The sequence below is a fragment of the Giraffa tippelskirchi genome, chromosome 9 (assembly GCF_054371585.1).
Source record: "Giraffa tippelskirchi isolate mGirTip1 chromosome 9, T2T-mGirTip1v1.2.pri, whole genome shotgun sequence".
Classification (NCBI taxonomy): Eukaryota; Metazoa; Chordata; class Mammalia; order Artiodactyla; family Giraffidae; genus Giraffa; species Giraffa tippelskirchi.
The window spans coordinates 49,600,725-49,627,983 of NC_137283.1; the positions used below are offsets into that span (position 1 = coordinate 49,600,725).

A 27,259-nucleotide genomic window follows, 5' to 3' on the forward strand; every position below is an offset into this window, starting at 1 on the left:
AACAGATGCTCAACCTTATTAAGGTGGTACAGAAATCAGGATAGAACACAGACTAAAGAACACACTTTGGCAGGATTCTGAACTGGGTTTATATGGATCTCATAGCTAAAGTAGAAATGGCTGAGAAGAACTAAAGACAAGATGAGCCAGTGTATTCCTTTTTTTTTTTTTAACAAAAGTTTATTATTAAATGTACAATAGGTTTCAAGACAACACTTCCTTCTAGCTATAGGTGGCAACAGATACTATGGCAGGGAATCCAGGTGTTTAAACAGGAATGCAACTAAGGGTCATCATTGCCTCAGGCACAAGGAACAGCTTACTTTTTGCCAGATTTCTTAATTCCACCGGTGGCTGCAAAAAGGAAAAAAAAAGTCTCAACCAAGGAAAAACACAAACTCTATGGTTGAAGCCTCAGGGGCCTACCACAGATCCTATTAAATAGTAAGGACCAGCTCTTGTACTGGGCATTTTTGTGACATAAGCATGCACAGGGCTTTACCAGTATTATTTCTGGGCAAAAATGAATAAGGTGGTGAATGAAAATAAAGGCAGGGCACAAGTAATTGCTGTGCACTGATCTGCATCTCAACTGTGTTGGGTATTTCAGACTGGCTCACTTAATCTGCATCCCCTCAACCCATTTTACAGATAACAAAGTCTCAGTGTTAGATGTTGTTCAAAGTTATAAACTGGTATGCAACAAAGAAAAGATTCCAACCTAGGTAGTGTGACTTCCAAGACCATATTCTTACCTGTCACATACCACACTACTGGATGTATTATGATCCTAGGATCTGATTTACTCAATACCTTTATTTTACCCAATTTACAAGTAACACACAGTAGGTAATTTAACAAACAGTTCCTCTGTCCATGGGATTTTCCAGACAAGAATACTGGAGTGGGTTGCCATTTCCTACTCCTGGGGATATTCCTGATGCAGGGATTGAATTCTCCTCTCTTGCATCTCCTGTATTGATAGGAGGATTCTTTACCACCCGGCCACCTGGGGAGCCCCAGTGATCCTATAGGGTATACATAACTGCTGAGAAAACAATCCCTATTTTGATGAATGTAAACAGGATTTAAGAAGCACAAAATACAACGACTGATGAGTTTTGAAAAATATTTTGATATGTAACCAATTCCTCTTACACAAAGGGAGAAGAGACAGAATGGTAGAGAATTGAGTTTAAAAACACGCCAAGAAGCCTGGACTTTATCCATTAGCCTAGGCGCATCCAGAAGTGAAAAGACTCAGGGTGCAAAAGTATTTGCTAGACTTTTAATTATACGAGTAGTCAAATATAAGCAACACAGTAGTGAAATACGGATTTGGAGCAAAAAACTTTAGAGAATATCTGGAAACTCAACTATACGAACTTGTGTGAGATACATTTCTGTATTTCCATTTCTGCCACTTCCCTAAGCAAGAGAAGCCCATACTGGGTCTGGCTCTCACCCCGTCCCGCTGCTGCGAATCCAAGCCTGGCTAGGACCATCCACCGCAGTGGACAGGAGCAGAGACCTTGCAGCTTATCCACGAGGCAGGACACTGACCTGCTCGGCTCACGCGTTTGTCCGATTTGATCTCTACCCCGCCCTCACTTACCCAGGGGGCCTTTCCCCGCGGCCTTTGCTTTTAGCTCCTCGAGTTTCTTCTGCTCCTCCTTCTGCTTCTGCTTGAACGCCTTATCTTCCTAGGGAGAGAGGAAAGCGGGTTCACTGCAAACGGATTACCCAGTCCCTCCGCGCCCGCCCTTGCCTCTGCGCCCGCCCTCACCTCGTCCATCTCCTTGGCTTGCTTCTTGGGCTGCTTCAGGGGCTTCTTCTTGCCACCTGCGTGAGACACGAGCCCGCTCAGCCTGGCCCCCGCCGGCTCTCGACCCTCTCCGCCCTGACCCACTCCATCGTCCCTCCATACTTACCTTCGCGGCCCGACATGGCGCCTGCCGCCCCTTCCCCAGACCCTGCCACCGGATGCGGAGCTCCTCGTTCCAGGCCCCTGCGTCTATACTCCACGCGGGCTCGCTGATTGGCTCCTGACGCGGAAGTTGCGCTCCTGCCGGAAGCGGTCCTCCGGGAGGCGGGCTCTAAAGGGTCGGCGATCAACTGAGTGGCGGGCTCTCCTTGGGGGTTGCGGCTCAAAGCGCGTCAGGTACTGGGGCTGCTGGATGTCCTTCCCGGGAAGAGTCCGGAAGCCGCGAGGGGTGCTTAACCGCAAGCGCTAAGTCTGGAAAGAAGCACAGGGAAAGCACTGCAGGTAGAGGGATGGGCTTGTGCAAAGGCCTTGAAGTTCGGTGCATCGCTGGAACGTAGGAAAGCACAGTGTGATTGGAGGGAGATGTGAGGGAAGTTGGGGGGGGGGTGCTAGATCACCGGTTCTAGAGCTTTGGAGGCTCCCGGAAGGAGTTTTATAATATAGCTCGGAATGCGACATTTCGCAAATTCTGTTTATTCATCCAGTACTTTTTTTGTTGGGCGTGTACTACACGCAGGTAGTACTTGAGGCGCTGAGGCTGCAGCAGTGACCAAACAGTGCCTGCCCTGGCAGAGCGGCCATTCTGGTGAGTAAGACAGACTCTCAGTGAAGGCGTGAAATGCAAAGCACGGATCCTGTGATAGGTGTCTGGGGAAAAATAAACAGAGTGGGTAAGGCGTCCTGGAGTGGGAGTGCACGGCTGTGACATTTCGGCAGGACTTGGAAAAAGAGAAGAGAGCCAGCACACGGATAGCGACCCGGAGGTGTCAGGGTCCTGAAGTGGGAATTTCAGCTTAGCGTGTGGGAGCAGCGTCAGGAAGCTGGGAATTATATGGGAGCTTTGTGAAGTGGACGATGTGTCAGCTAAGCTTATTGTGGTAAACATCTAGCAATCTATACATTTGTCACATTATCACATCGCACATCTTCAATTTATGTGATGGTGTATGTCAATTGTATCTCACAAAAACTGGGAGGAAAGGTCCATGTGACTGGAGCAGTGGGGAAGGGGAGACTGATGGGAGATGAAGTGAGAGGAGAGAAGGATGAAGGCCAGGAGGTGGATGCCATGTGGGCCTTGGAAAGGATTTTGGCTTTTACCTTGAGAGAAATGGGGAAACCATTGCAGGACTTGAGCAGAGAGAGAGATGGTCTGACCTGTGTTTTGAAAGGACCGCTGCCTGCTCTGACAGTAGGGGCTAGAGTAGAAGCACCGACATCTGTCAGAGGCTCTTAGGATAACCCAGGCAAAAGATGTTGGTCTTCGGGACTAGGGCTTCCCTTGTGGCTCAGCTGGTAAAGAATCCACCTGCAATGCGGGAGACCTGGGTTTGATCCCTGGCTTGGGAAGATCCCTTGAAGGGAAAGGCTAGCCACTCCAGTATTCTGGCCTGGAGAATTCCATGGACTGTATAGTCCATGGGGTCGCAAAGAGTTGGGCATAACTACGCGACTTTCACTTGGGCACTTGGGGTAGCAGGGGCAGGGGCAAGAGGAAGAGGGAATCTGAATTTAGTTTTAGAGGTGGAGGTAACATTTGCTAATGGACTGGCTGTGAGGAAGCAGAGAAAGCAAAGTCAGGGATGATGTGAGAGTTTGAGCCTGACTGGGACTTGGGGTTTCCATCAGCTGAGATGGAGAAGGCTGTGGTAAAGGCAGCTTTGGGAGAGGAAGATTCCCATCAGCCTTCCTAGCAGAGACCTGGATTGGGCAGTTTGGTAAATGAGCCTGGAATTCAGAAGAGAGATGTGGACTGGAGAGGACCGAATACAGTTTGCTTGTTTTTTTAAATTTATTTTTGGCCACAGCATGTAGCTTTCTGGATCGAAGTTCCCCAGCCAGGGATTGAACACAGGCCCTGACAGTGAAAGCTTCCAAGTCCTAACCACTGGCCCACGAGGGAATTCTGTTTGTTTTTTTTTGGCTGTGTTGGATGTTCTTGCTGCACAGGCTACTCTCTAGTTGGGGTGTGTGGGCTCTAGTGCGAGCGGGTTTGCAGGTGTCAGTCATTGTGGCTCCCGGGCTCTAGAGCACTGGCTCAGTAGTTGTGGTGCATAGGCCTACTTGCTCCTTGGGCTCTTCCCGGACTAGGGATCGAACCCATGTCTCCTGCATTGGCAGGCGGATTCCTCACCACTGAGCCACCAGGAAAGCCCTGTTTGTTTTCTAGTGACAGCTTTATTGAGATATGGTTTACATAACCCTAACCCTACAATTCCGGCTTCCCTGGTGGCTCAGTGGTAAAGATATCTGCCTGCAGTGCAGGAGCCGCGGGCTTGATCCCAAGGTTGGGAAGATCTCCTGGAGGAGGGCATGGCAACCCACTCCAGTATTCTTGACTAGAGAATCTCATGGACAGAGGCCTGGCGGGCTACAGTCCATGGGGTCACAAAGAGTCGAACAGGACCAAAGAGACTCAGCAGGCATGCAGCCGTGCAATTCACCTACTTAATGTGAACACTTCAGTGGTTTTAGTGTATTTACAGTCTTGCGCAACGATTCCTACAATCAATCGTAGAACATTTTTGTAGCTGGTTTTTCAAGGTTACAAGACTGGATGAAAGAGAAGCCTGAGGACAGAGCCCTGGGGTGCCATGTGGAGAGGTTGTGGAAATGAGTGGGGACTGGAAGCCAAGAGGAGAAGGTGGTTTAAGAAGGAGGAAGCTATCACTAGGCACAGGCTGCCGACAGGGCAAGTGAGATGAAGAGGAAACTGATCATTGGTTTTAGGCACGTGGGAATGACCTGTACAAGAGCAGTTCCACTGGCCCGGTGGGAAGGCCAGATCAGAGAAGGGGTTAAGTGAGAACAGGAGAAGAGGAACTGCAGACAGCTGGTGCAGGCGCTCTGTCACAGAGTAAGGAGGAGCAGAGAAGCAGGACAGTTGCTGGGGTGGGGGTGGGGTGGTCGCATCAATTCCCGAGCCGTGTCTGAGGAAGGGAGAAGATATGGGACCTGGAGCATGGCATGGCCTTCCCTACAGCAGGAAGTTTTCATCCTGAGGAGCGAGAGAAGGTGGGCATGAGACAGATCCTGGCAGGTGCGAAGATACAGTAGGAGTTTATGGACGCTCTCTTCCAATTTTAAAACATTTTCTGGGTGAGAAATGAAGCTGACCATCAGCTGCAGGTGAGCATGAGGTGCTGGTGATGGAGGTTTGAGGAGAGGGCAGTTGGTAGGAGACAGTCGTCTGGATGGAGCAGGAGAATGGATTTGGAGAGGCAAGGTTGTGAACTTGGCCCAGACCCTGCTCACTTTGGCCTCTGTCCACCTGTCCAGCTCTCCCCACTCTCCTCTACTGCTTTCAGGCTGCACAGGTAGCTCTGCAGATTTTAGACGACTTCAAGCCCTGTTCCACTTTTTCTCTCTTCCAGGAATGTCTTCCCTTTGCTGGTCGAGGGGCCTATGAGACATCTCAGTGGGGAGGAGCTGGGAGACGGGCGGGGGGGCGGGGGTAGGAGGCTGAGAGGAGGGCCTGGAGTCGGGGAGCCACTTGGGAGTCATTGCTGCGTCTCCTCACGAAGCCACGTCCCTGCTGTCTCCAAGCTTCTGTTCTGGTGAGGGGCAAGGCACACAGGAAGAAGGCAACGTGTGTGTCTGATGGAGAAAACAAAGGAGTCTGATGTTGGCGAAGGAGGGAGTTGTCAGGAAAGGCCTTATCAAGAGGTGATGTTTGAGCAGATGTAGGCGTAAAGTGGCTGGACTTGTGGAGGAGGAGTGGTCCATGCAGAGGAAGCGGCGGGGCACAGACCCTGCGGCAGGATCGTTTTCAGTGTGGTGGGGTTGCTGGAGTGGGGTTCTTACAGTGATGGAGAGAAGAAAGGGGATTGGGCTGAGAGGATCGGACCTTGTTGGCCGTTGGCAGGACTGGCGTTCATGCCAGCTGACTGGGGGACTCTCAGGGTTTTTACCGGAGGGGTGTGATCTGACTTACAAGTTAACAGAGCCTCCCCTGTGAAGTCAGCTGTGAGGGGGAGGGGAGGAAGCCAAGACCATGTAGGAGGCTGGAGCTGTCTTCTCTGCCCAGGATAAGTGACCTTCCTGGGATCCAGGAATGCGCTGCTGATAGAGGAGGAGCCGGGACAGGAGGTTGACAAGGTTGGAGAGATCTGAGGAGGCAGGGTAGTGATTTCAGATTGAGAGGGTGCTGAAAGCTGCAGAGGTGTTGGAGGAGAAATCCGAGGTACTAACCTGCTGGATGCGACAAGGGGGAGGTTCTGCAGGGCTTCAGGAGAGCAGGCTTGCTGGTCAGGCAGGATCAAGAAAGAAGAGGGCCAAAAGGGACACCTTTCTGCTGGGTGCGGCAGTGGGCAGGTCCACAAGGCTGCACGCTTTGTTTTGATGGGGGCGCACCCGCAGGAATGTTGTGGGGCCACAGTTTGTGAGCAGTGAGCACTGGCCTTGAGGCCCCGGAGGCTTGCCCAACCCCTGGGGCGTGGATGGCCTGTGCTCCCTTGGGCCTTTGGTGTTCGGGTGCAGTGCCAGCTTGGAGCCACTGTCATAGGGATGTCCCTTTCTGTGGCTCTCAGCTCAGGCTTTTGCCAGGACGCATGCCCCGACCCAGCCAACTGTGTTTCCAAGAGGGTCTGAGCTTCTCTATGGCACCGTGGGGAGGGGGCCAGGGTGGGAGGCTGAGATCACCTTACATCCGGAAGCACTTTTCTCTGTAATTGGAGCTCTCCTAGTCTGTCTTCCTGTCCCCTCTGCTCTCCTCTCTCTGATCTGGTCCTTTGGCTCCCAGGTGTCACTCGGATGGCCAGAGTCAGTACTTGGGGGCGGGGTGCTCTGGAGGCAGGGTTTGCCTGAGAGCGAGGGTACCCTGGCCCTCTCTTCTGGGTCCTCAGCATCATTCCTGCACTTGGGCCCAGGCCAGGCCTGCCTGGATGATGGGAGACTCCTTGTGCTGTTCAGGTACCAGAGGAGTAAGCGTTGTGGGGGCCCAAACATCAGAGCAAGGCTGAAAAGGGAAAGATTAAAGAAACCTAACCTGTTGGGCAGTTCCTGGGGTTGGGGAGGAGGAAGAAAGCTTATGGAAAGTGAGACATGTGAGACTGGGAGTTGGTCACCTGGAATGTCTGGCCTTGGAGGGCAGAAGGAAGGTTACTGGGAACTTCAGAAGAGCTGTCCTCTATGAAGCAATCCGGGCAGCTTGGTTTTGCTTTGTTTTCACCCCGGAATTGTCTTTTGAGGCGGGAGCTTTCTGGCCTGGAACATGAATGAGCTGTGTCCTAGAACAGAAATGAAACTGCTTCCCTGTTTGGAGACAGCCCTCAGGGAGTCCGGGAAGCTGGTTTTGATAGTCATTTACAGAAATCTTTCCCCCAAATCCCCTCAGTTAATTCCAGTTTCCCTGGCAGTCTTTGTGAATCCTAGCAGGGCTCTGTTAGCATGGACACAACACAGGTTTCAGAATTTTCTGTGAGGGACTTCCCTGGTAGTCCAGTGGCTAAGACCTCACCTTCCAGTGCATGGGGGGCAGGTTAGATCCCTGGTCTGGAGCGAAGATGCCACATAACTTATGGCCAAAAAAGCGAAACAGAAAACAGAAGGAACATTGTAACAAATTCAGTAGGCCAAAAAACCAAAGCATAAGGAATATTGTAACAAAGTCAATAAAGACTTGAAAAATGGCCCACATCAGGAAAATAAAAAAGAATCTTTGCAATTATCGGAAAACTGGCTACCAGTCTTCTCACGCAGACCTGGCAATGCAGGCAGGTGGGTGGAATGGGAGGGTCTGGCTCCTGTGGTGTCATGGAGGGAGGTGGAAGGCTTGGGTTCCTAAATATGTTCTTCCTTGACGTGCTCCATTGTCCAGGAGAGCACCTGGCAAAGCCTGACCCTAGCGGCTGCCCTCTCCGGGCCCAACAGTTTGGACATTAAAAAATATATATATATATTTATTTCTTTTGGCCACCCTGGATCTCTGTTGCTTTGCGCAGGCTTTTTCTAGTTGCAGAGAGCCAGGGCTACTCTATGCCACAGTTCGGGGGCTTCTCATTGCAGTGGCTCCTCTTGTTGCAGAGCACAGGCTCTAGGCTCACGGGCTTCAGTACTTGCCCCACATGGACTCAGTCATTGTGGCACATGGGCTTAGTTGTCCCACGGCACATGGACTCGTCCTGAATCAGGGATTGAACCCCTGTCTTCTGCATTGGCAGCTGGATTCTTAGCCACCGCACCACCCGGGAAGTCCCCAGTTTGGACTTTTTAATGGGAGCTCTTCAGTTGAGAACTGTCCCTCGGGCATGAGACCCGACTTGAGCCCTCCCTTTGTCAGCTGTCAGCCGATCTGTCTGGCCTCTCCCTGCAGATCTCCGGATGACAGGGCGCAGCCGTGTGTTGGCCATGCGGCACATCGGGGGTGTGGCTCCTGTACTGGTGCGGAGGGACCTCTTTCTGACCAGGACTCTCTGCAGCCATGGCCCCAGCCAGCCCAGAGAGAAGAGGCCCGAGGAGGTGGCCCTGGGGCTATACCACCGCCTCACCGCACTGGGAGCAGCCCTGGGGCACAGCATTCGGCAGCGGGCGTCCTCCACGGCCAAGACTTGGTGGGACAGATATGAAGAGTTTGTGGGACTCAATGAGGTTCGAGAGGCCCAGGGAAACGTCACTGAGGTGAGGACGGGAGCTGGGGTTTGGCCCTGCCCTCTGACCTGGGCAATGTGGCCTGGAGGCTCCTGCCAAATAAATGATCAGCCACAGGTGGTGGGAAGCCACGTCCAGATTCGTCTGTCCTTGAACATATACCACTAAGAGGGGGAGCTGAGTTGTTTCTAACATGACGGCTGGGTTTGATATTACTGGGGTGAAGGGCCCCCTTGTTCCCCATAGAAACAAATTGCTGTGTATGGTGTGTACCAGGGGGTCCTGGGCCATTAACATCCTTTCTGTTGGGCCAGCAAACACTTCCTTTGTTGACTGTTTGGGGGTTGGTGAGAGTTGCCTGGAGGGTTACAAGGTCCTCAAGGTCCCTACTGTGATCAAAACATTCTTCATGAAGGTGGAGGCCCTGGGAATTAATCAGATTGTGAGGTGGGGAGAACTGCCTCTGGTTGTCCAGTCCTCTGTGGCAGGGGAAACGTGTTCCGCCATCTCTGGCATCGTCGACTCAATGGACATGAGGTTGAGCAAACTCTAGAAGATAGGGAAGGATAGGGAAGCCTGGCATGCTGCAGTCCATGGGGTCGCAAAGAGTCAGATGTGACTGAGCGACTGAACAACGACAGCAACAACCTTGTTTCCCACCCTGGCACGGACCAGTGTAGTGGGGTGGGAAGAACCCGGGGCTTAGCCGGAGGTATTGAGGTGCAGTGCTGTCTCTCCCCTTGGAGGCCATGACTTTGGCTGAGCCAGGGTTTCTCAGCCTGTTGACTGGAGGCCTGGTGATGCCTGTCATGGCGTTCGGTGATGTTGGGAGGTGTAGCTAAGGTAACACCCAGGAAGCCAGTTAAAGGCCCGGGGCTGCACCCTGAGGACCATTGGGTGAGCCAGGGTTGTGTGTCTGAGGGACTCTCTTTCCAGCCTTTGCACTAACAGCCCCCCCCCAGACCTCTTCTCAGCCATGTCTGGTTGGGAGTGGAGAGGGCCCTGTGTGGGCGTGGAGAAAGGGGCAGGTGACTTCTTTTGTTCTCACTGCAGGCAGAAAAAGTGTTCATGGTGGCTCGAGGGCTTGTCCGGGAGGCTCGCGAGGACTTGGAAGGTCAGCAGGCCAGGCTGAAGGAGGTGAGGGATCGCCTGGACCGCATCTCCAGAGACGATAACCAGTACCTGGAGCTGGCCACTCTGGAGCACAGGATGCTGCAGGTAGGCTACTTCCTCACCTAGACGGGGACCCTAGCCTGCAGGGTGTGGAGGGGCGAGGTGGGAGCTCTAATGGGTTTGGGGGTCAGAGACCTGGTAAGGAGGTAAACCAGAATACCCTGGGGAGAGACTGGGCTCCAGGACTCCAGTGCCTGTCCACCCTCTCCACTCCTGGAGAACTGGGATCAACGGTCTAGTATACTCTGGGCCCCGGATTATTGGGAGGGAGCACCATGGAGAGGGCCTCCCGGAGAGCACCAGACACTTCCCTTCTGACAGACACAGTCTGGAGACCCCCATGCATGTCCAGTCAGACCCACGACTGCCCGGGGAGGATAGCACCGCTCACCTGGACCATCCCCGGTTCCTTTGCTCCCCCTACCCGTCCAGGCTTAACACTGCCCTCACTCACCCAGCTTGTTTATGGAGCATGTAATCCGTGCCAGGCCTGAAGCCAAGCCCCAGGGATGTGGTTGTGGGACTTCTGCTGGAGGCTGCTGGGCCAGGTCGCTGCTACATGACAGCTTTGCTTCCGCAGGAGGAGAAGCGGCTTCGTATGACCTACCTGCGCGCGGAAGACTCTGAGCGAGAGAAGTTCTCCCTCTTCTCTGCAGCCGTGCGGGAAAGCCATGAGAAGGAGCGCACTCGGGCAGAGAGGACCAAGAATTGGTCGCTCATCGGGTCAGTCCTGGGGGCGTTGATTGGTGTGGCTGGCTCCACCTACGTGAACCGCGTGCGGCTTCAGGAGTTGAAGGCCTTGCTCCTGGAGGCCCAGAAGGGGCCTGTGAGCCTCCAGGAAGCCATCCGAGAACAGGCGTCCAGCTACTCGCTCCAGCAGAGGGACCTCCGTGACCTCGTGGCAGACCTGAAGGGCCTGGTGCAGGCTGGGACCGGGCAGAGCTCTTTGTCCCAAGCAGGTTCTTCCCCCACCCGAGACAGAGACACAGATGTCCTTTCAGCTGCCTTGAGAGAGCAGCTCAGCCATTCTAGGCAGGTCCGTTCACGTCTAGAGGGTTTACGAGAGCAGCTTGATGGCCTGGAAAAGACCATGAGCCAAGTGGCTGGCGTGGTTCAGCTCGCAAAGGCTGCAGCACACCCGGGCCTGGTGGAGCCTGCAGACGGGGCTCTGCCTGGTTCCTTGCTGGAACAGGGGAGCGTGATCCTAGCGCTGTCGGACACGGAGCAGAGGCTGGAAGCCCAGGTCAACAGGAACACCGTCTACGGCACACTGGTCACCTGCGCGACATTTGTGGCCGTCCTGCCTGTGCTTTATATGCTGTTCAGGGCCAGCTAGCCCCCTGGACCCTCCTCCAGAGGGAGGGGGTATGGATGTGGATTTAGTTAGCGAATGAAGCAATGAAGTGAACTTCTGGGGGTGTACTCAGCCTGAGTCTGACCTCATCGGCAGACATCCTTTGCTTTTTAGGCAACACTAATTGACGTTAACTATCAAATATTTGTGCTCACGTCTTTCAATTTTGTCTTATTAAAACATCTTTCATTTTGTCTTATTTAAAGTAATGTATGTGAGATTGAGTTTTGTCCATTGTACATTCAGATTTGGAACTCGAGGGTTGGGCCTGAAAGTAAGATAATCGCCCCCTTATAGTTCCTCTCTCATCTCTTGATCTGGCCCTTGGTTCAAGACCATTTTGGATACACTCACACACACCCCCTTACCCCCTCCCTGAGGCCTAGATTTTCATTTTGGATTTCCTGGCCTGTCCTCCACTTGTCCAACCCACCTGTGGATGGCCCATGATTTCCAGTGAATAAAACTTGGCTCACTGCCACTCACTGGTGACTTGGTCATGGCCTGTCTTGGATCATTTTCTCTGCCATGTTGGAGAGAACTTCCTGGTTCTAACACTGGAGGATAGATCAGAGGAGAGCAGGGAACAGGGATTGGGGGAATGGTTGGTAAATACTGCTGGGGACAGAATTACAGGGATTGGCAACCAATCTGGTTCCCTGCTGGAGCGCCACTTGGGCGGGGTGTCATCTCACACACAGCCTAGGTATGGCCTCTCCAGCCTTGGGCAGAGCTCAGCCCATCAGCAGTGTGAGTGGTGAGGCAGTGATGGGGAGGGACCTCCCAGAGGTGGGAGGTACAGCTGGCGGGGGGCACAGAGGCGTACTGCACCGAGAACCCTTGACCTCTTCCTTCTCAGTGGAGAACAGCAGCCTTTGACCTCTTGTGTCGAATGGCCATGGGTGGCCTTGTGTGTCCTTGAGTAAACAGGAGCAGCGAGGAGGCGCTCTGCTTGCACTGTGGGTCTGAAGAACCCACCCTCCTTTCAGGACGCAACGAGGTGGGTCAGCAGGTTGAGCAGAGCTGACGCACGGCAGAGGCCTGTGGAAGCAGAAACGCTTCCATGAGATCCCGCCCTTCTTGGGAGCCTGTGCTCAGCCCTGGCCAGTGGCCCCATGGGTGCAGTGAACCTCTGATCGTCTGGTCACTCCATCCGTGGCCTTGTTTTCTTTTTGTAATGATTCCTTTGGAGGGTGTGGGATGAAATGACCTCTGCACTTGGGATGTTCATCCTCCTGGTGGGGTAGGAGACGCCATATCTGTCTATAGATGAGGGATGTTGCAGGGTTTGGAAATCCGAGGTCCTAAACCTAGGTAGGTGAGGTGGGTCCTAAAGGGGGTGCACTTGAGTGAATGGGTCTGGGGAGGGGAGGATTCCAGGCACATGGAAGGGCTACCCCACACCCCCACAAGCTGCACAGGAAGGCGAGGCAAGGTGGCGGAGGGCCTTGGAGCACACCAGCTTGACTGAGGTGGTGATGGGTGTGGAGCATAAGATTAGAGAATGGAGTGGGGGACCCAGAAGACCAGATAGCACCTGGGGTCTGTGATGTCCAGGGACGAAGGAACTGGGGGAAGGGTGCCATCCTGGTGCAGACAGGGTGCTGAGTCCTGGACCCTGATGTTGGAAGAGAGGCTGGAGGTCGGGGGAGCAAGCTGAGGAGCTCAGGAGGGACAATTTGGAAGGCAGAGCCAGCTATGTGTCAGTGAAGGCACACTGACCGGTGGCAGGTGGGAAGAGGGTGCCTGAAGTTTAGCTCTTTTGACAGCAGCCAGTGTGGATGATGTAAACCTGATTGAGGCTCCCCTGAAGCCTGCAGAGGCCCTGGGAGCTTTCAGGGTGTGTGTGACAAAATTTGCCTCCCAGACGGCTGTCCCAGTGGCCATGAGCCAAAACCCTCCGGAAGTCCTAATAGGATGAACTAAGTGCTGGCTCCTGAGTTTGGAGGGAGTCGAGCCTGAAGGGCCCGGCAGAGGGCACACCTGGGCCTCAGGAGAGAACCCAGGTGTTCCTTTGGAAGGGTGACGTATTTACAGGTGAGGGAGTCTAGACTTGCCCACGGCTTCTCAGCTTGGGGCGGGTCCAGGTACAGGTCTGGGAGGAAAGGGAGGAAATGCGCCCTAGCTTGTGCACGTTTGCAGCGGTGGGCCCTCCTTTCCCAGCCGGGCTAGGTGTGGCATCACCTCGACTTGGCGGTGAGCAAACAAGCATATGTGTTTGGGGGGCAGGGGTCAGGTTTCTTGGCTCAGTGATGGCGCAAACCCAGGCCCAACCCCAAAGCCGGCGCTCTTCCCGCACAGCCAGAGGTGGGGGCCGGAAGGAGAGCTTGGCCGTTTGAGAGTCCCAGGAGTAGGACCGGTGGGCAGAAACCAGGCGCCCCGGAGTTCAGGTAAAGAGAGTTGGAGGAGGATGACCACAGGAGCCAGGTACTGGACAGGTAAGAGGGAGCTCGGGGGCCCGGGAGAGCGGGGGGTGGTGGTTGGCGGTGGTTGGTAGGGCAGGTGAGGGGCGTGGGTCCCACCGGGCGCTGGCAGGCAGGCAGGCGGAGGTCCGGGCGAAGCACCACCACACGTCGGGGTGCAGAGCGCGACCCCCACCCCCTAGCCCCCTAGCCCCCGCCGTCCGGCCCCTCCCGTGCCGGAGGGCTCCCAATTCCGGCTCCAGCGAGGCGCGCAGGTGAGGCCCAGCGGGGACTGGGCGGGGTGGGGCAGCCGGTCCCGCGGCTCGGCTCTGTCCGCTCCTCCCGCCGCCATCCGCGTTGCCTTAGCAACCGCCGGGGTGCAGCCCGCCTTCTCCCTCCCCTTCCCCCACCGTCCGCCCCCCTAGCGAGTGAGGGGCCGAGTCCCCCGCCCTCGGCAAGTGCAGAGCCGGGAGGGCTGGAATGCGGGGTCCCGGGCGGCTCGGGGCCGCGCGCCCGGCTCTCCCGGCTGCTTCCGGCCTGGCCTGGGCGGCGGGCGGGGGGAGGGCAGCCCGGCAGGCGCTGAGGGGGGGAAGGAGCGGAGCTAGGCCCGGCCGACGCGGCTTTGTCTCCTTTGTTCCCGGCGGTGGCAGCGCCGCGGCGGGCGGGGCGGGCGGCGGGCGCAGTTTTCCGCCCCTCGGTCTCCGGGTAACAGCTGCGGCTCCGCCAGACCCACCTCCGGGGGGTGGCGGGGCTGGGGCGGGGGGGGGGAGCCGGGGAGGGGGGAGGCCGCCGCGCGCGCAGTTCCCGAACCCGGAGCGGCCGGCGCCCGCCTCGGCGCGCTCGTCCCGCGGGGCCCGGCCGGGTGGTGAGTGCGGGGCCCGGGGCCGGGGCGGTGGGGCCGGGGCGACGCGTCCCCGGGGTGGACGGGCCTGGAGCCGCGATGCCGCCGGGCCGGCGAGGCCCGGGGTGAGTGGTGGGCGGCTTCGATCCTGAGAGTTGGGACCACACTTCTCCGCGCGAAGGGAAACTCTGGCGGCTCCGCCTGTAACGCGATTGGGAGACAGAGGAGGTGGAGCCGCTCCTCCGCGCCCCCTCCTCGCCGCCGCCGCCTCAGCCAGGGACCGGCCGGCCTCTTCCCCGCCCTCCCAGGACCACTGGGGGGGTCCTTGCCCTGGTCGGGGAGGAGGGAGGAGGGTCGGGGAAGAGCAACGGGGAGGTCCAGGCTTCCCCTCCACAGTAATAGCCCTTCCAGGCGGTACTCGGCGCGACTGACAAAAGGCAGACTGGGATTTCCCCTGCCACGCACTCCCAGAGGGGGAGCCCCCCACCCCGCACGCAGACGGTGGGTGATTGATAAGCGCTTTTGAGTCCTCACTGATAAATGGTGCCCCCCACCCCGCCCCTACCCCGGCTTAACATAGACCACAAGGCAGGCACTCTGCACTCTGATGCTGTCAATGAGTAACTTCTGGGTGCACCCTGGGAGCCCAGTGAGAGGGCTGAAAGGAAAGGCCGGTTTCGCACCAATCCCGGAGACTCCAGTGAAGAAGGCTGGGATATGGACACTCTCCCAGTTTCAAGGGCAGAGTTTATATGCCCTTTTGGTTGGCGAGGACAGCCCCAGGTCCAGGAGACTGCTTGTTCTTTGCAGGCAGAAGTTAGGCAGCCTTGGGCCCTACTGAATCGGTCCAGAGATGGGGGGCCCAGAAGAGCTAAGCTTTGACTCTAGCTGGGGCTTGAGATGTGGGGGGTGGAGAAGAGATCTTAGTTGTGTAAGCTGGCGACTGGAGGCCCAGCTCCAAAGCAGCCTTTTCAGCCTGCTCTGGCCTAGTCATTAATAAAAGTGGGGCTGACAACTGTGTCCTCTAGAAGCTGAGTGGCTTGGAGCCGGTTGTGGGCCCCGCATCTCCCCTGCTGGCTGAGTTTTCTTGGCTGTGAAATGAGGGTTCTTTTCAACATTCGAGGAACACCTGCTCAGTGCTAACTGTCCTGCTTACTGGGGCCTCTGAATTTGAAGTCACATTTTCTGCCTTTAAGGAATTCTAGGAGTAGGAGCGTGGAACAGGGAGAAAAGTGGCCTTGGTTGGTGCCTGGCATGCCAGGCACACACCATATCACATTGAACGATCATAGCAGTCCTGCCTCCCATTCTCCAGATGGGAAATCTGAGGCTCAGAGAGCCCAAGGCAGAGCTGCAGTGTACACCAGGGTGGTGGCTGGGGATGCCCACCGACCACACGTGGTGGACTTCTCAGGAGCCTGGGAGACAGTGAGGGTTTCCCTGGGAGATGATGGTTGGCCACCTCATGTAATAGGGAGTGAGCGTGGAGGAGTGTGATGAGCAGTCTGCAGTTCGGCCTGGCTGGAACGTAGAGCCTGTGTGGGGGAGTCCTGGCAAGGATCGCACAGAAGAGCGTGTGGATGGGAGGGCTTGACCTTTATCCTCCCGGCCCTGGGGGGTGCCTCCAAAGACGCGAGAGACATCCTCAGATTCTGCTTGAAATCCCCCTGAGGTGAGAGGAGGTACACCGGAGGGGCTGGAGGCTGCTCTGTGGCCGAGGTAAAGTGAAACATGTGGCCGATAAGGAGAAAAATGTCACCGCCCTTCTTTTCTTCCCACCCATGGTATGTGGGGAAGGGCGAGGGTGGCCCGGCCCCATGGCAGTGATTGAAGAAGGCTGACCCTTTTCCCAGCGGGGTCAGCCTCCAGCCTGCGATGTGACTTTGCCAGAAGCTGTTTGGGTCCTGCCCATTGGCTTCCTGTGGGCCACTCGACCCAGCTGTGATTTTACATGTAGGGAGTGCCTTGGTGGCTGCGCCTTGAGGGCTGGAGAACTCTGGCATGAAGTCGGCGCTGAGCAAATGTTTGTAAGCAAATGGTGGGGCAGACCCTCTGCCCAAGGCGCATCACTCAGCGGGGGGCGGTGGGAGGGACCAAGCAGTAGCTTAGTGTAGCAGCCGGCCTTTGCCCATCCTCAGGCCAGACCCCGTCTTCCGGGGGAAGAAACTTTCCCCACCATGCCTTGGCAACAAGGTGGGGGGCTCCTGGGAAGCCTGGCCTTGCCATAGTCCTGGGCTTCTCGCCGGGTTCACAACTCTCCCTGCTGCCCCCCCTCCCCCTGCCCCCTCGGTGGCAAACAGTGGCTGCCTTGTTCCCGCTCCCATAGAGCTGCCCTGTTCTCTGCACACTAAAAATGGAAACCCCCAAGCTATTTTGGGAGCAGTGCCCAGCCGGGCTGTGGCCACAGCTCCTCGCTGGACCTTCCTCCAAGCCTTATGCCCAGCCCTGCTCCCTCTGGGCCAGCCTCAGGAGCACCCCCCCAGGGGGCCTCGGCTGGGAGGAGCCGACCTGGACCCTGGGAAGCTCTCGGAGGAGCACTGTGCCCTGGCAGCCGGTGGCGGGAGGGGCCGGGCCGTGTGGCCTGGACCCAAACAAGCAGGGAGAGCATCCCACAGCTTGGGATGCACTGCTGGTCCCCAGTGCTTTACCCACCCTGGTGCTCCACGCTGGAGACCAGCCAGGTTTTAGCAAGGTGGTGTCATGGTTTCCTGGTCTCCCCAGGCTTCAGGTGGAGCCTGCAGGGAGGGAGTCTGAGGAGAGCAGGCCCTCAAGGTCTGGGAAGGTTCAGGGGATGTGGGGTACTCGTATGGTGACTTCCTCTAGGACCACCCCCCTGCCCCCTCCACCTCCCACTCTGCTCTGACCTGCAGGAGAGGCAAAAGCAAGAGATGATGGCCTGGCTTCCAGAGCCCTCGAGGACTTAGGGCTCGAACCAGGGAAGTGTGTTTGAGTCTGTCTGTGTGGGGTCTGGATGTGGGTGGTGGTGTGTATACCTTGGGTGGGTGGGTGGGTAGTGTGTGGGGGGTGTGCTCCCAGGTGTGTGTCTCTGGCTCGTATGTACAGGCGGTGTGTGCATGCATCTAGGTGTGTGCTCATGCCCATGTGTTTGCGTGTGTGCATGCAGGGTGGGTGGTGTGTATGCATCTTGGTGTGTGGGCGCATGAGTGTGCTCACGTGCTGGTGGCAGCCTGGGGTGAGGCTCGGCCTGGGCCTGTGGGCAGGGTATGTACCTGGGGGCCCTGAGAGGGCAGAGTTTGGGCAGAGGGCAAGGATGGGAGATGCCGAGGGCAGGCTGTAGGGGGGGACAGGACCAGAGTGGGGGCCGGACTGGGCCCTGCCAGCCATGCGGCTCCTCCTTAGCTGCCCTTTCCCAGGCCCCGAGGATGCCTGGTTCCGCTGCCTGCCCCCTCCCATGGGCTCCGAGGAGGCGTCCCCTGTGGAATGTGGTTGGTGGCCGAGGGCCAGGCTGGGCCCAGCTCCACTAGCAGACTGGGTAGCGGGGAGAGGTACCTTTGTGCTGCCTCCGTGGTTGGGGGCCCACGTGCCTGCCGCCCAGCCCCCAGCTCCATGCTCTGCTCTCTCTCTGGCTAGGTGACTCCCACCTGGGGCATGCCGTTGTCTCCTGATCCAGCCGGCCCTGCCAGGTGAGCCTGGCCTCACACCTAGGTGCAGCCTAAACCCCCTCATCTCTCTGGTCTGTTGGTTCTCTGGTTATCACCCTTCTGGATTCCTAGCCTGCAAGGCCCTTCACCCAATTCTTGCCCTGCTCTAACATGCAGGTGGCCCATGGGATCTTGCCCTCTCATTTCCTGCCCAAGAAACTGACATCCATGCAGAGGGGCTTTCCTTTCTTCGGAGTTCTGGGTCCCTTCTTCCCATCCCCTGGCTCTCCTGCCCCTTCCAGGCCCTGGTTCCCAGGAAAGGGATGTTTCCCGCATCTCTGCCTCTCTAGCTCCTCACCCTTGGGCCCTGTGTTGACAATGGGCAGGCCAGGTGAGGGCTGGGGGTTGCTGGTCTCCTGAGAGAGTGATACTTACAAAGAACGGGCAATGTTGACGTTTCCAGGACAGTGTCTGCTGAGCCCTTGCTAGTCTGTGGTCCTGCGGTCCTCGTAACTGCAGTGCCATCTCAGCCTGGTCCGCTGGGTTGGGAGGGGCATCTTGGCAGTGTCACAGCCCTGTTTCTCACCAGTGGTCCACACGGTGCTCAGGCGGCCGCACGAGCCCTGCTCAAGCTCTCTGTCTCCCTGCCAGGTGACCATGCCTGCTCTCGGCCTAGCTCTCCTCCAGGCACTCTGGGCTGGGTGGGTCCTCGCCCTCCAGCCCCTGCCACCGACGGCTTTCACCCCGAATGGTACCCGTCTGCAGCACCTGGCTCGAGACCCCACCTCAGGCACCCTCTACCTCGGAGCCACCAACTTCTTGTTCCAGCTGAGCCCCGAACTGCAGCTGGAGGCCACCGTGTCCACTGGCCCCGTGCTGGACAGCAGGGACTGTCTGCCCCCTGTGATGCCGGACGAGTGCCCCCAGGCGCAGCCCACCAGCAACCTGAACCAGCTGCTCCTGGTGAGCCCCGGGGCCCTGGTGGTGTGCGGCAGCGTGCACCAGGGGGTCTGTGAGCAGCGGCGCCTTGGGCAGCTCGGGCAGCTGCTGCTGCGGCCAGAGCGGCCTGGGGACACCCAGTATGTGGCCGCCAACGACCCCACCGTCAGCACTGTGGGACTGGTGGCCCAGGGCCCGTCTGGGGAGCCCCTCCTGTTTGTGGGGCGAGGCTACACCAGCCGAGGCGTGGGGGGCGGCATCCCGCCCATCACCACTCGGGCCTTACAGCCCCCAGACCCCCAGGCCACCTTCTCTTATGAGGAGACGGCCAAGCTCGCCGTGGGCCGCCTCTCGGAGTATAGCCATCACTTCGTGAGCGCCTTCGCGCGTGGGGCCAGCGCCTACTTCCTGTTCCTTCGGCGGGACCTGCAGGCTCAGTCACGAGCCTTCCGCGCCTACATGTCCCGCGTGTGCCTCCGGGATCAGCACTACTACTCCTACGTGGAGCTGCCCCTGGCCTGTCAGGGGGGCCGCTACGGGCTCATCCAGGCTGCGGCCGTGGCCGCGTCCGCGGAGGTGGCCCAGGGCGAGGTGCTCTTCGTGGCCTTCTCCTCGGCCGCTCCCCCGACCGTGGGCCGACCCCCATCGGCAGCTGCAGGGACAACTGGCGCATCAGCACTCTGCGCCTTCCCACTGGATGAGGTGGATCGCCTTGCTAATCGCACCCGTGATGCCTGCTACACCCGGGAGGGCCGCGCCGAGGATGGGACCGAGGTGGCCTACATCGAGTATGATGTCAACTCCGACTGTGCTCAGCTGCCCGTGGTAAGTCCTGGCGCTGGCCAGCCCTTCTCTGTCTCTGAGGCCACTGAGCAGGCATGTACCGGTCAGGTCGGCAGATGTTCAGTGATTCCTTTGTGTCTGGGCAATGGAGGGGTATCTTACAGTGAGAGTGGCATTTGGGGGGACAGAGAGCCAGCTGTGCAGGGCTGTGCTTGGACCTGGCACTGAACGTATGGCATTTGTGTAGGTGGACTGAGAGGGTGTCTGAGGGTCTAGGGTATGGGGCAGGGACCCAGAATGTGGTGAGGTTGGACTCTATTGTTTCAAGTTTCTTGAGCGAGAGAGGCAAGTGAGGTTCAGGCTTGCTGAGACTTGTTTGGCTCTCATCTCAGGATGGGTGAACACTTCCCAGATGGCGTTGGTGGTAAAGAATCCACCTGCCAGTGCAGGAGACATAAGAGATGCAGGTTCAATCCTTGGGTGGGGAAGATGTCCTGGAGGAGGGATGGCAACCCACTCCAGTATTCTTGCCTGGGAAGTCCCATGGACAGAGGAGCCTGGCAGACTACAGTCCACGGGGTCACAAAGACCGAAGTGACTTAGCACGCATGCAGGTTGGATGAAAGGGTAGAAGCTACATATAGGGAGACTGACTCAGTGAGAGGTGGGAGGGGACCCAAGTTAGTGGACGTGGAGAGAAGGATGCAGGCTGGAAGAAGTTTTGGAAGAATGGTCCAGGGGAAGGCTTGTGCATGAACTGGAGGAAGCAGCTTCCAGGCCAGGGATGGGAGAAAGTGGGGCCCCCAGACCTGTCGGGATCACAAGAGGTGATGGAGTTGCTGTAGACTGTGGAGGGGAGCCACTGAGGCAGGACCAAGGATGCAGCTGTGGGAGAGCCAAGAACTGGCAGAGATGCTGGGAGAGGGGATGGGGTTGTTTAGGGAGGATGGAGGGGATCTGGGGAGGGCCTAACTTGGGCTTCTGGCTGCCTACAGGACACTCTGGATGCGTATCCCTGTGGCTCAGACCACACGCCCAGCCCCATGGCCAGCCGTGTCCCCCTGGAAGCCACGCCGGTTCTGGAGTGGCCGGGGATCCAGCTAACAGCCGTGGCGATCACCATGGAAGATGGACACACCATTGCTTTCCTGGGCGACAGTCAAGGGCAGCTACATAGAGTGAGTCCACAGGAGGTGCTGGGCCCTGCCTGGGACCCCTGGGGCTGCGACGTGAGATCTATCATGTGTCTCTGGCCCCAGGCTGGGGGAAATGACCTGTGTTCCTCTTTCTGAAGCTGGGTGGCATTTACCCATGATACCCCCACTCCCACCCCAGGGCTGGGTGGTACTGACCTGTATTGCCTAGGAGGAAATTCTACCTGTAAATTACTTTACTGGGGCAAGCAGGGCGGGCCTTGGGCCTCAGACCCTGTGGTCTCTGATCTCAGGTCTACTTGGGCCCAGGGAGCGATGGCCACCCGTACTCCACGCAGATTGTCCAGCAGGGGTCTGCGGTGAGCAGAGACCTCATCTTTGATGGGGCCTTTGAGCACCTGTATGTCATGACCCAGAGCACGGTGAGTGCCAGGTGCCAGCCAGGGAGGGTGTGGCTGCTGGGAGGGCCCTTGAGGGAAACGGGACCCTGTATGTGGGAGAGCTGCCGGCACTTGGACCGCTGGCTTCAAGTCTTCTTTGCTGCTGTAGCTGCTCAAGGTTCCCGTGGCCTCCTGTGCTCAGCACCTGGACTGTGCATCCTGCCTGGCTCACAGGGACCCATACTGTGGGTGGTGTGTGCTCCTCGGCAGGTCAGTGCCCCCCTAATCATCCCCACCCCACCCCCAGCCTCCTGCCCGCAATGCTCCTACCCACTTGCTTGCCCTGTCTCCAGGGTTCCCTGTCCTTGGCCCTTGACTCTCCACCTTTGACCCCTGGATGTGCCAATCCCACCCTCCACCCTGACTTGCCAGGCATGTCATGGCACCTTTGAGGATCTTGCCCTGGTCCCTAGGATTGTAGGTGTCCCTGCCCCGTGAACTGCCAGTGGCCCCGTGAGGGTCACAGGTGGACACTGGTCCTTCTCGTCCAGGTGCAGCCGCCGTTCTGAGTGCTCTCGGGGTCGGGGCTCAGAGCGGTGGGTGTGGAGCTTCCAGCCTGAGCTGGGATGTCTGCGCGTGGCAGCCTTGAGTCCTGCCAACATCAGCCGTGAGGAGAGGAGGGAGGTGAAGACCAGAGCAGGCGGGGCCCTGTTACTAACCCAGGCTGGTGCGGGGTGGTGCTTGTGACCCCTGGGGGCTGGTGGCCACAGGTGCCTGCCCACGCCGGGAGCCCGGACACGGAGCCTGAATCCACTGCCCTGGGGCTCCAACGGTGTCCCGGCCTCTCTTGGCAGGTTTTCTTGTCGGTACCTGACCTGCCCCCGCTGTGGCCGGGGGAGTCTTATTCCTGCCACTTCGGGGAATCCCAGAGTCCTGCCCTGCTGACCAATTCTGGGGTGATGTGTCCCTCCCCAGACCCGAGTGAGGCCCCAGAGCTGCCAAGAGGAGCCGGTGGGTGAGAGAAGGAGCCCCGCCGTCTTCCCATCTTGCTCCGAGGGGTGTGATGGGGATGAGGTGTGAATGCAGGCAAAGGACCCTGAATCGGTGCCTTTCTCTGCGTCCTCTGTCTGCTCCTGGGTCCCCTCAAGTCCCTCTTTCCTACCCTGTGGACTGTGTTCCCCATCTTGGGTGCCCCTTTGGAGTGCTGATCCCAAACCCGGTGTGGTCTTGGGGTCCGGGTGCCCCTTGCCCGCCCTCAGCCCAGCCCCTCCCCTCTCTGCAGACCACGTGTCCGTGAGCATGGAGCTCAGGTTTGGCGCCGTTGTGATCGCCGAGGCTGCCCTCTCCTTCTATGACTGCGTGGCCGTCACCTTGCTCCGCCCGTCGGCACCGTGCGTTCCTCACCCCAACCCCCAGCCCGCCCACCCCGGGCCGCCCAGTGGCGACCCCGCCCCCCATGGCTGTGCTCTGTGCAGGTGCCAGGCCTGCGTGAGCAGCCACTGGGGGTGTAACTGGTGTGTCTGGCAGCACCTCTGCACGCACAAGGCCTCGTGTGATGCCGGGCCCATGGTGGTCGGCCGACAGGTGAGCCCGGCGCCTTGCTAGGTCCGGGGGTGGGGGGTGGGGCGGGGCATGGGGGTCCCCGTCGTGAGGGTTTCTCCAGTGGCCTGGGCTCTGTGTGTCTGCCTGCCCCAGGTGCTCTGTTATGAGCACCTGAGCTGCTGTGTAGGACCCGTTCCCCGGAGGATGGCTGTCAGCATCCCACCTGTTTCGGGAGAGGCCGTTAGCGGCTGAGAGGCAGGAGAGGTCTGGGCCTTGCGCCCCACCTCAGCACAGACGCCCCCGTAGCCTGCCCCCCGCCCCACCCCGTCCCCTCTGGAGAATTAATGGGCTGTTTTTGTCTCTCTTCTCCTTGGTCTCCTTTCCTCTTAACACACCCTTTGCCTGCCTGCTGCCTGCTCCTGCGCCTGCCTGCTGAGTGGCCCTTCCTGCCCCTCTCTGCCTCCCTCTCCAGAGCCCGCTTCTCTCCCCAGCCCCTCCTGCCCGAGATTCACCCACCTCCTTCCCACCCACAGCCCCCCAGGCCATGGTCACCCCCGCCCCTGACACCCTGCCTGTGGACACTCCTTCCGTAGCCTCTGATGTCCCCCCTGGGGCCAGGCCTTCCCCGCTCAGCCCCTGGGGGCCATGGGCAGGAACCGGCCCCACCCCTGCCTCGGCTCCCACGGAGTCACCTTTCCCCGGGGACCCTCCTCCTGCCTCCCCCAGCCCCCAGACCCAGAGCACACCTGGACCCGCCGTGCCCGCCCCCTCGGCCTTAGGACCCCTGGCCACCCCCGAGGACCTGTTAGCCTCGCATCCACCACCCTCCGAGGCAGCAGCCCTGCCCCCCGCCCCTGCAGAACCTGGCCCCGAGGTCCTCCCCTCGGTGGGCCCCCGGGACCACCCCCCTGGCTCTGCCCCCGCCACCACTTTCCCAGGGGCCGCTGGCTCCACGAAGCCCGCTCTGGACTGGCTCATGAGAGAAGGCGGCGAGCTGCCCGAGGCGGACGAGTGGACGGGGGGTGATACGCCCGCCTTCTCCACTTCCACCCTCCTCTCAGGTGATGGAGACTCTGCTGAGCGCGAGGGCCCTCCCGCCCCGCTCATCCTCCTGTCCAGCCTCGACTACCAGTACGACACCCCTGGGCTCTGGGAGCTGGTGAGACCCGGCCCAGGAAGGAGGCCTCAGGGGAGGGCATGGGGGCCCACCTCGTGATTCTGCCCACAAGGGATGGGGTGGAGGGTGGGTCTGCCGCCTCGAGCTGGCCCAGGCCCCCTGGGCTTCTACCTGGGGAGGGGACGCTGTGACGGCAGGTGGGCACCATAGACTGCCTTGCGCTTGGGGCCACAGGAGGAAGTGACCTGGGGGGCAGCCTCCTGCCCTTGTGTGGAGAGCGTGCAGGGCTCTAGCCTGATGCCGGTCCACGTGCAGAGAGAAGTGCGACTGCTGGGCCGGAACCTGCGCCTCTTCCAGGTGTGTGTGGCCTCGTGTGTGTGTGTGTGTGTATGTGTGTGTGTCTGTGAGTTGCTCAGTTGTGTCTGACTCTTTGCAACCCTCCACCCTCCCCTGTCCGTGGAATTTCCCAGGCAAGAATACTGGAGTGCGTTGCCATTTCCTTCTCCAGGGGATCTTCCCCACCCAGGGATTGAACCTAGGCCTTTGGTGTTGCAGTCAGATCCTTTTTTTTTTTTCCTGGATTTACCGTTCACGGAGGGGAAGGGTTCAGTCCTTCTTGGCTGCCGCTTTCCTCGTGGTGGCCGGGATGTTGCTCAGCTCCTCTCTCTTCCTCTTAGCACCGATACGTGTCCCCACCCTTGTCCTTGGAGACCGTGAGCAGCTCCCTGGCCCGCCACTTATAAGGGGTGAAGCTGCATGCCTCCCGGGTTGTGTCCCACACAAACTTGGTGTGTTTGGTGAGGTGCCCGCGGCGGCGGCAGCTTACATTCTTGGCCACCTCGTGGCCCTTGTTGAGGCCCACGGCCACAGGGTAGCGCAGAGCCGTGGCTGTTGTTCTTCAGTGGTTGCCGTGGCGGGAGTGCGGGCAGATTCTTTACCGTCTGAGCCACCAGAGAAGGAAGCAGCGGCCTCCTTGGCTGTCGGCGAACTAGATACAAGTCCCGGGGAGGAGGGGAAAGCGTGACCTCAAGTCTCGATGCCAGCCCAGGGACCGTGCTGGGGGCCCCGTGGGGCTCACCAGGCCCGGCTCCTGAAGCTGGCCCCGCCACTGTGTCCTCTGCCCCCAGGACAGCCCAGGAGACCACGAGTGTGTGATGGAGCTGGAGGGCCGAGAGGTGGTGGTTGAGGCCCGGGTGGAGTGTGAGCCGCCTCCAGATCCCCGGTGCCACGTCACATGCCAGCAGCCTCAGGTGCACCCTGAGTCCTGGGCGGGCAGGGGCGCGCTGGCCACAAGGCTGGCTACCGAGCTCAGCTGGCTGCGCCACTCACCCCAGCCTACTCTCTGACCGTGTGACCCCAAGGGAGTCCTGGTACCCGAGCTCTGACCTCTGACCCTGTGCCCCGGGGGTTCTGCTCTGACCCTGCACCCCAGGGGATCCTGTACCCCAGCTCTGACCTCTGACCCTGTGCCCTGGGGGATCCTGTACCCCACCTCTGACTTCTGGCTTCGTGTTCCCACAAAGGGAACACACACTTTGATCCTTTCTCTGGCCACCCTCTCCTTAGGCCCAGTGGCTCCCTTAACCCCAGGCTCTGTTCCCCCTCCTGTTTCTCCAGCTCAGCTACGAGGCTCTGCAGCCAGAGCTCCGAGTGGGGCTCTTCCTGCGCCGGGCCGGCCGTCTGCGTGTAGACAGCGTGGATGGGCTGCACGGTGAGCTGCCTGGGGCTGCAGGGACTGGCTGGAGGCAGCAGGGCTGTTCCTGGCCTGCCTGTCACTCTCATTTCTCCACCCCGCAGTGGTGCTTTATGACTGTTCCGTGGGCCACGAGGACTGCAGCCGCTGCCAAACCGCCCTGCCCCAGTATGGCTGCGTGTGGTGCAAGGGGGACCGTCCCCAGTGCATGGCCCGGGAGGCCTGTGGCGAGGCCGAGGCTGTGGTCACCCAGTGCCCGGCACCCCTCATCCACTCAGTGAGTTGAAATACTGGTGCATCCCTTCGAGGGGGTGGGGCTGCTGTGGGTTCAAGGGGCGGAAAGGTGGGAGAGGCTGGGGCTGTCTCTCCAGGCTGCCGGGGGTCAGCAGGTGAGTGGAGGTGACCAGTCCCTGTCCTGGAACAGGTGGAGCCACTGACTGGGCCTGTAGACGGTGGCACCCGGCTCACCATCAGGGGCTCCAACCTGGGCCAGCACGTGCAGGACGTGCAGGACACGGTCAGAGTGGCTGGAGTGCCCTGTGCTGTGGATGCCCAGGAGTACGAGGTGTCCAGCAGGTGAGCGGGCTGCACCAAGAGGAGCAAGGGACACCCCGTGGGCTCCATGGCTGGCTTTCTGGCTGAGCGCCGTCCATCCACAGCTTGTCTGCGCTCCCCTCTCCCCGCTTCCCTTGGCTCTGGTCACAGCGTCTCAGGGCTGGGGTTGCTGTGGAGGCCTTGGCTTGGTGCACGAACCTGCAGGTTCCTGGCCTGCAGCCCAGTCCCTGCCCAGAGCGGACAGGCGGCTCTGCTTCCCAGCTCAGCCTAGGTGCGCTTAGCCAGCTTTCCAAGTGACTATGGACATAATTGTGGCAGTAGGCACCTCGGATCCCAGACAGCTGTGCTCCGGGGCTGACCTTCCCCTTCTCTGGCTCTTCTTCCCCAAGCACTGCCCCGGGCGGGCTCCTCAGTGGGAAGGTTGACTTGTGATACACCTGCTGAGTGCCAGGCTCCGGGACCCCTGCCACCTTCCCAGAGCTTGTAGCTTACAGGCTGGCAGTTACAGGGTCCCAGAGGTACACACAGAACGAGGCCAAGGAGACATCTCTAAGCTGCAGGTCCCCAACCTGCCGGATGTCAGGGTTACCTGGCGAGTGGGTCCAAAACCCCCAGGGCAGATCCTCAGACCACCTCCTCCACTTCCTGCAGAGATCTGTATCTGTAGGCCCCGTGGTCTGATTTTCAACAAGACTTTCCTAGAGCTTGTCCTTGCCACTTGAATGTACTAAACATACTTTGACTAACAGCTTGGGGTGACTGTTAATGATCCTAGGACCACGAGACTAAAGTTATTTCTGAACTGATGTACAAAGTGATCAAAATGCATTCCAGCTGAAGCCTCTCCCGGGGAGTTCACACTTCGGTTGTTCCCTTCCCTGGGGGGTGTTTGCAGTGACCGTGAAGATGTCAGAGTCCAGCCACTGCAGGCTTCACATTCTGGAGAATAATTGGCCCCAAGCTTCTGTTTCCTGGCTGAGAACTAACATTTTTTCATTTCTTAGATTGTTCACTTTCCCTTCACGTTCAACCCCAGACCTGATGAGAGGCATTCGGAAGTTTTCTGGGGGGAGAGTCAAGTTTATATCACCTTGGTGTTTGTTTTTTTTTAATATATGTATATATATACACACATACATACAGGCTTCCCTA

The 27,259-nt window shown here is 58.6% G+C and overlaps 2 protein-coding genes, 1 long non-coding RNA gene and 1 pseudogene across 23 annotated transcripts in view; 2 read left to right on the forward strand and 2 right to left on the reverse strand.

Moving 5' to 3' along the window:
* Positions 1-158: 158 nt before the first annotated feature.
* Positions 159-2,023, reverse strand: LOC145520102 (uncharacterized). The gene is made up of 4 exons (XR_014064214.1): positions 1,932-2,023; positions 1,787-1,842; positions 1,616-1,703; positions 159-354 (listed from the first exon to the last, which is right to left on the reverse strand). It is a non-coding gene; the product is annotated as an uncharacterized LOC145520102 (long non-coding RNA).
* A 68-nt stretch (positions 2,024-2,091) lies between these two features.
* CCDC51 (coiled-coil domain containing 51) lies at positions 2,092-11,304 on the forward strand. Of its 15 annotated transcripts, none has more exons than XM_081525738.1 (6): positions 2,092-2,266; positions 2,470-2,570; positions 4,968-5,113; positions 8,298-8,602; positions 9,626-9,790; positions 10,326-11,304. In XM_081525738.1, exons 4-6 carry the CDS (start codon positions 8,306-8,308, stop codon positions 11,079-11,081), a joined length of 1,218 nt encoding a protein of 405 aa, XP_081381864.1. In that variant the 5' UTR covers positions 2,092-2,266; positions 2,470-2,570; positions 4,968-5,113; positions 8,298-8,305; the 3' UTR covers positions 11,082-11,304. The 15 variants fall into 15 exon arrangements, with proteins under 15 accessions (XP_081381864.1, XP_081381866.1, XP_081381869.1 ...); XM_081525740.1 differs by having other exon boundaries at positions 2,502-2,570; XM_081525743.1 differs by having other exon boundaries at positions 2,502-2,570; positions 4,968-4,999.
* A 2,124-nt stretch (positions 11,305-13,428) lies between these two features.
* PLXNB1 (plexin B1) overlaps positions 13,429-27,259 on the forward strand; it is a 28,383-nt gene continuing 14,552 nt past the window's right edge. For 2 of the 7 annotated variants that reach the window (XM_081525697.1, XM_081525699.1), the window contains exons 1-16: positions 14,076-14,206; positions 17,934-17,986; positions 18,596-19,708; positions 20,662-20,844; positions 21,114-21,242; positions 21,370-21,470; positions 21,752-21,884; positions 22,055-22,211; positions 22,483-22,591; positions 22,676-22,784; positions 23,215-23,901; positions 24,094-24,216; positions 24,987-25,109; positions 25,477-25,570; positions 25,657-25,829; positions 25,977-26,128. In XM_081525697.1, the coding sequence (XP_081381823.1) occupies positions 18,602-19,708; positions 20,662-20,844; positions 21,114-21,242; positions 21,370-21,470; positions 21,752-21,884; positions 22,055-22,211; positions 22,483-22,591; positions 22,676-22,784; positions 23,215-23,901; positions 24,094-24,216; positions 24,987-25,109; positions 25,477-25,570; positions 25,657-25,829; positions 25,977-26,128 (3,380 nt within the window). In that variant the 5' untranslated portion in view covers positions 14,076-14,206; positions 17,934-17,986; positions 18,596-18,601. Of the gene's footprint in view, positions 13,538-14,075; positions 14,207-14,289; positions 14,367-15,949; positions 16,062-16,299; positions 16,370-17,212; positions 17,283-17,716; positions 17,849-17,933; positions 17,987-18,595; positions 19,709-20,661; positions 20,845-21,113; positions 21,243-21,369; positions 21,471-21,751; positions 21,885-22,054; positions 22,212-22,482; positions 22,592-22,675; positions 22,785-23,214; positions 23,902-24,093; positions 24,217-24,986; positions 25,110-25,476; positions 25,571-25,656; positions 25,830-25,976; positions 26,129-27,259 lie in introns of those variants that run through there. The other 5 variants (XM_081525698.1, XM_081525701.1, XM_081525703.1 and 2 more) reach the window with 4 other exon arrangements.
* Positions 24,466-24,751, reverse strand: LOC145520834 (large ribosomal subunit protein eL36 pseudogene; annotated as a pseudogene).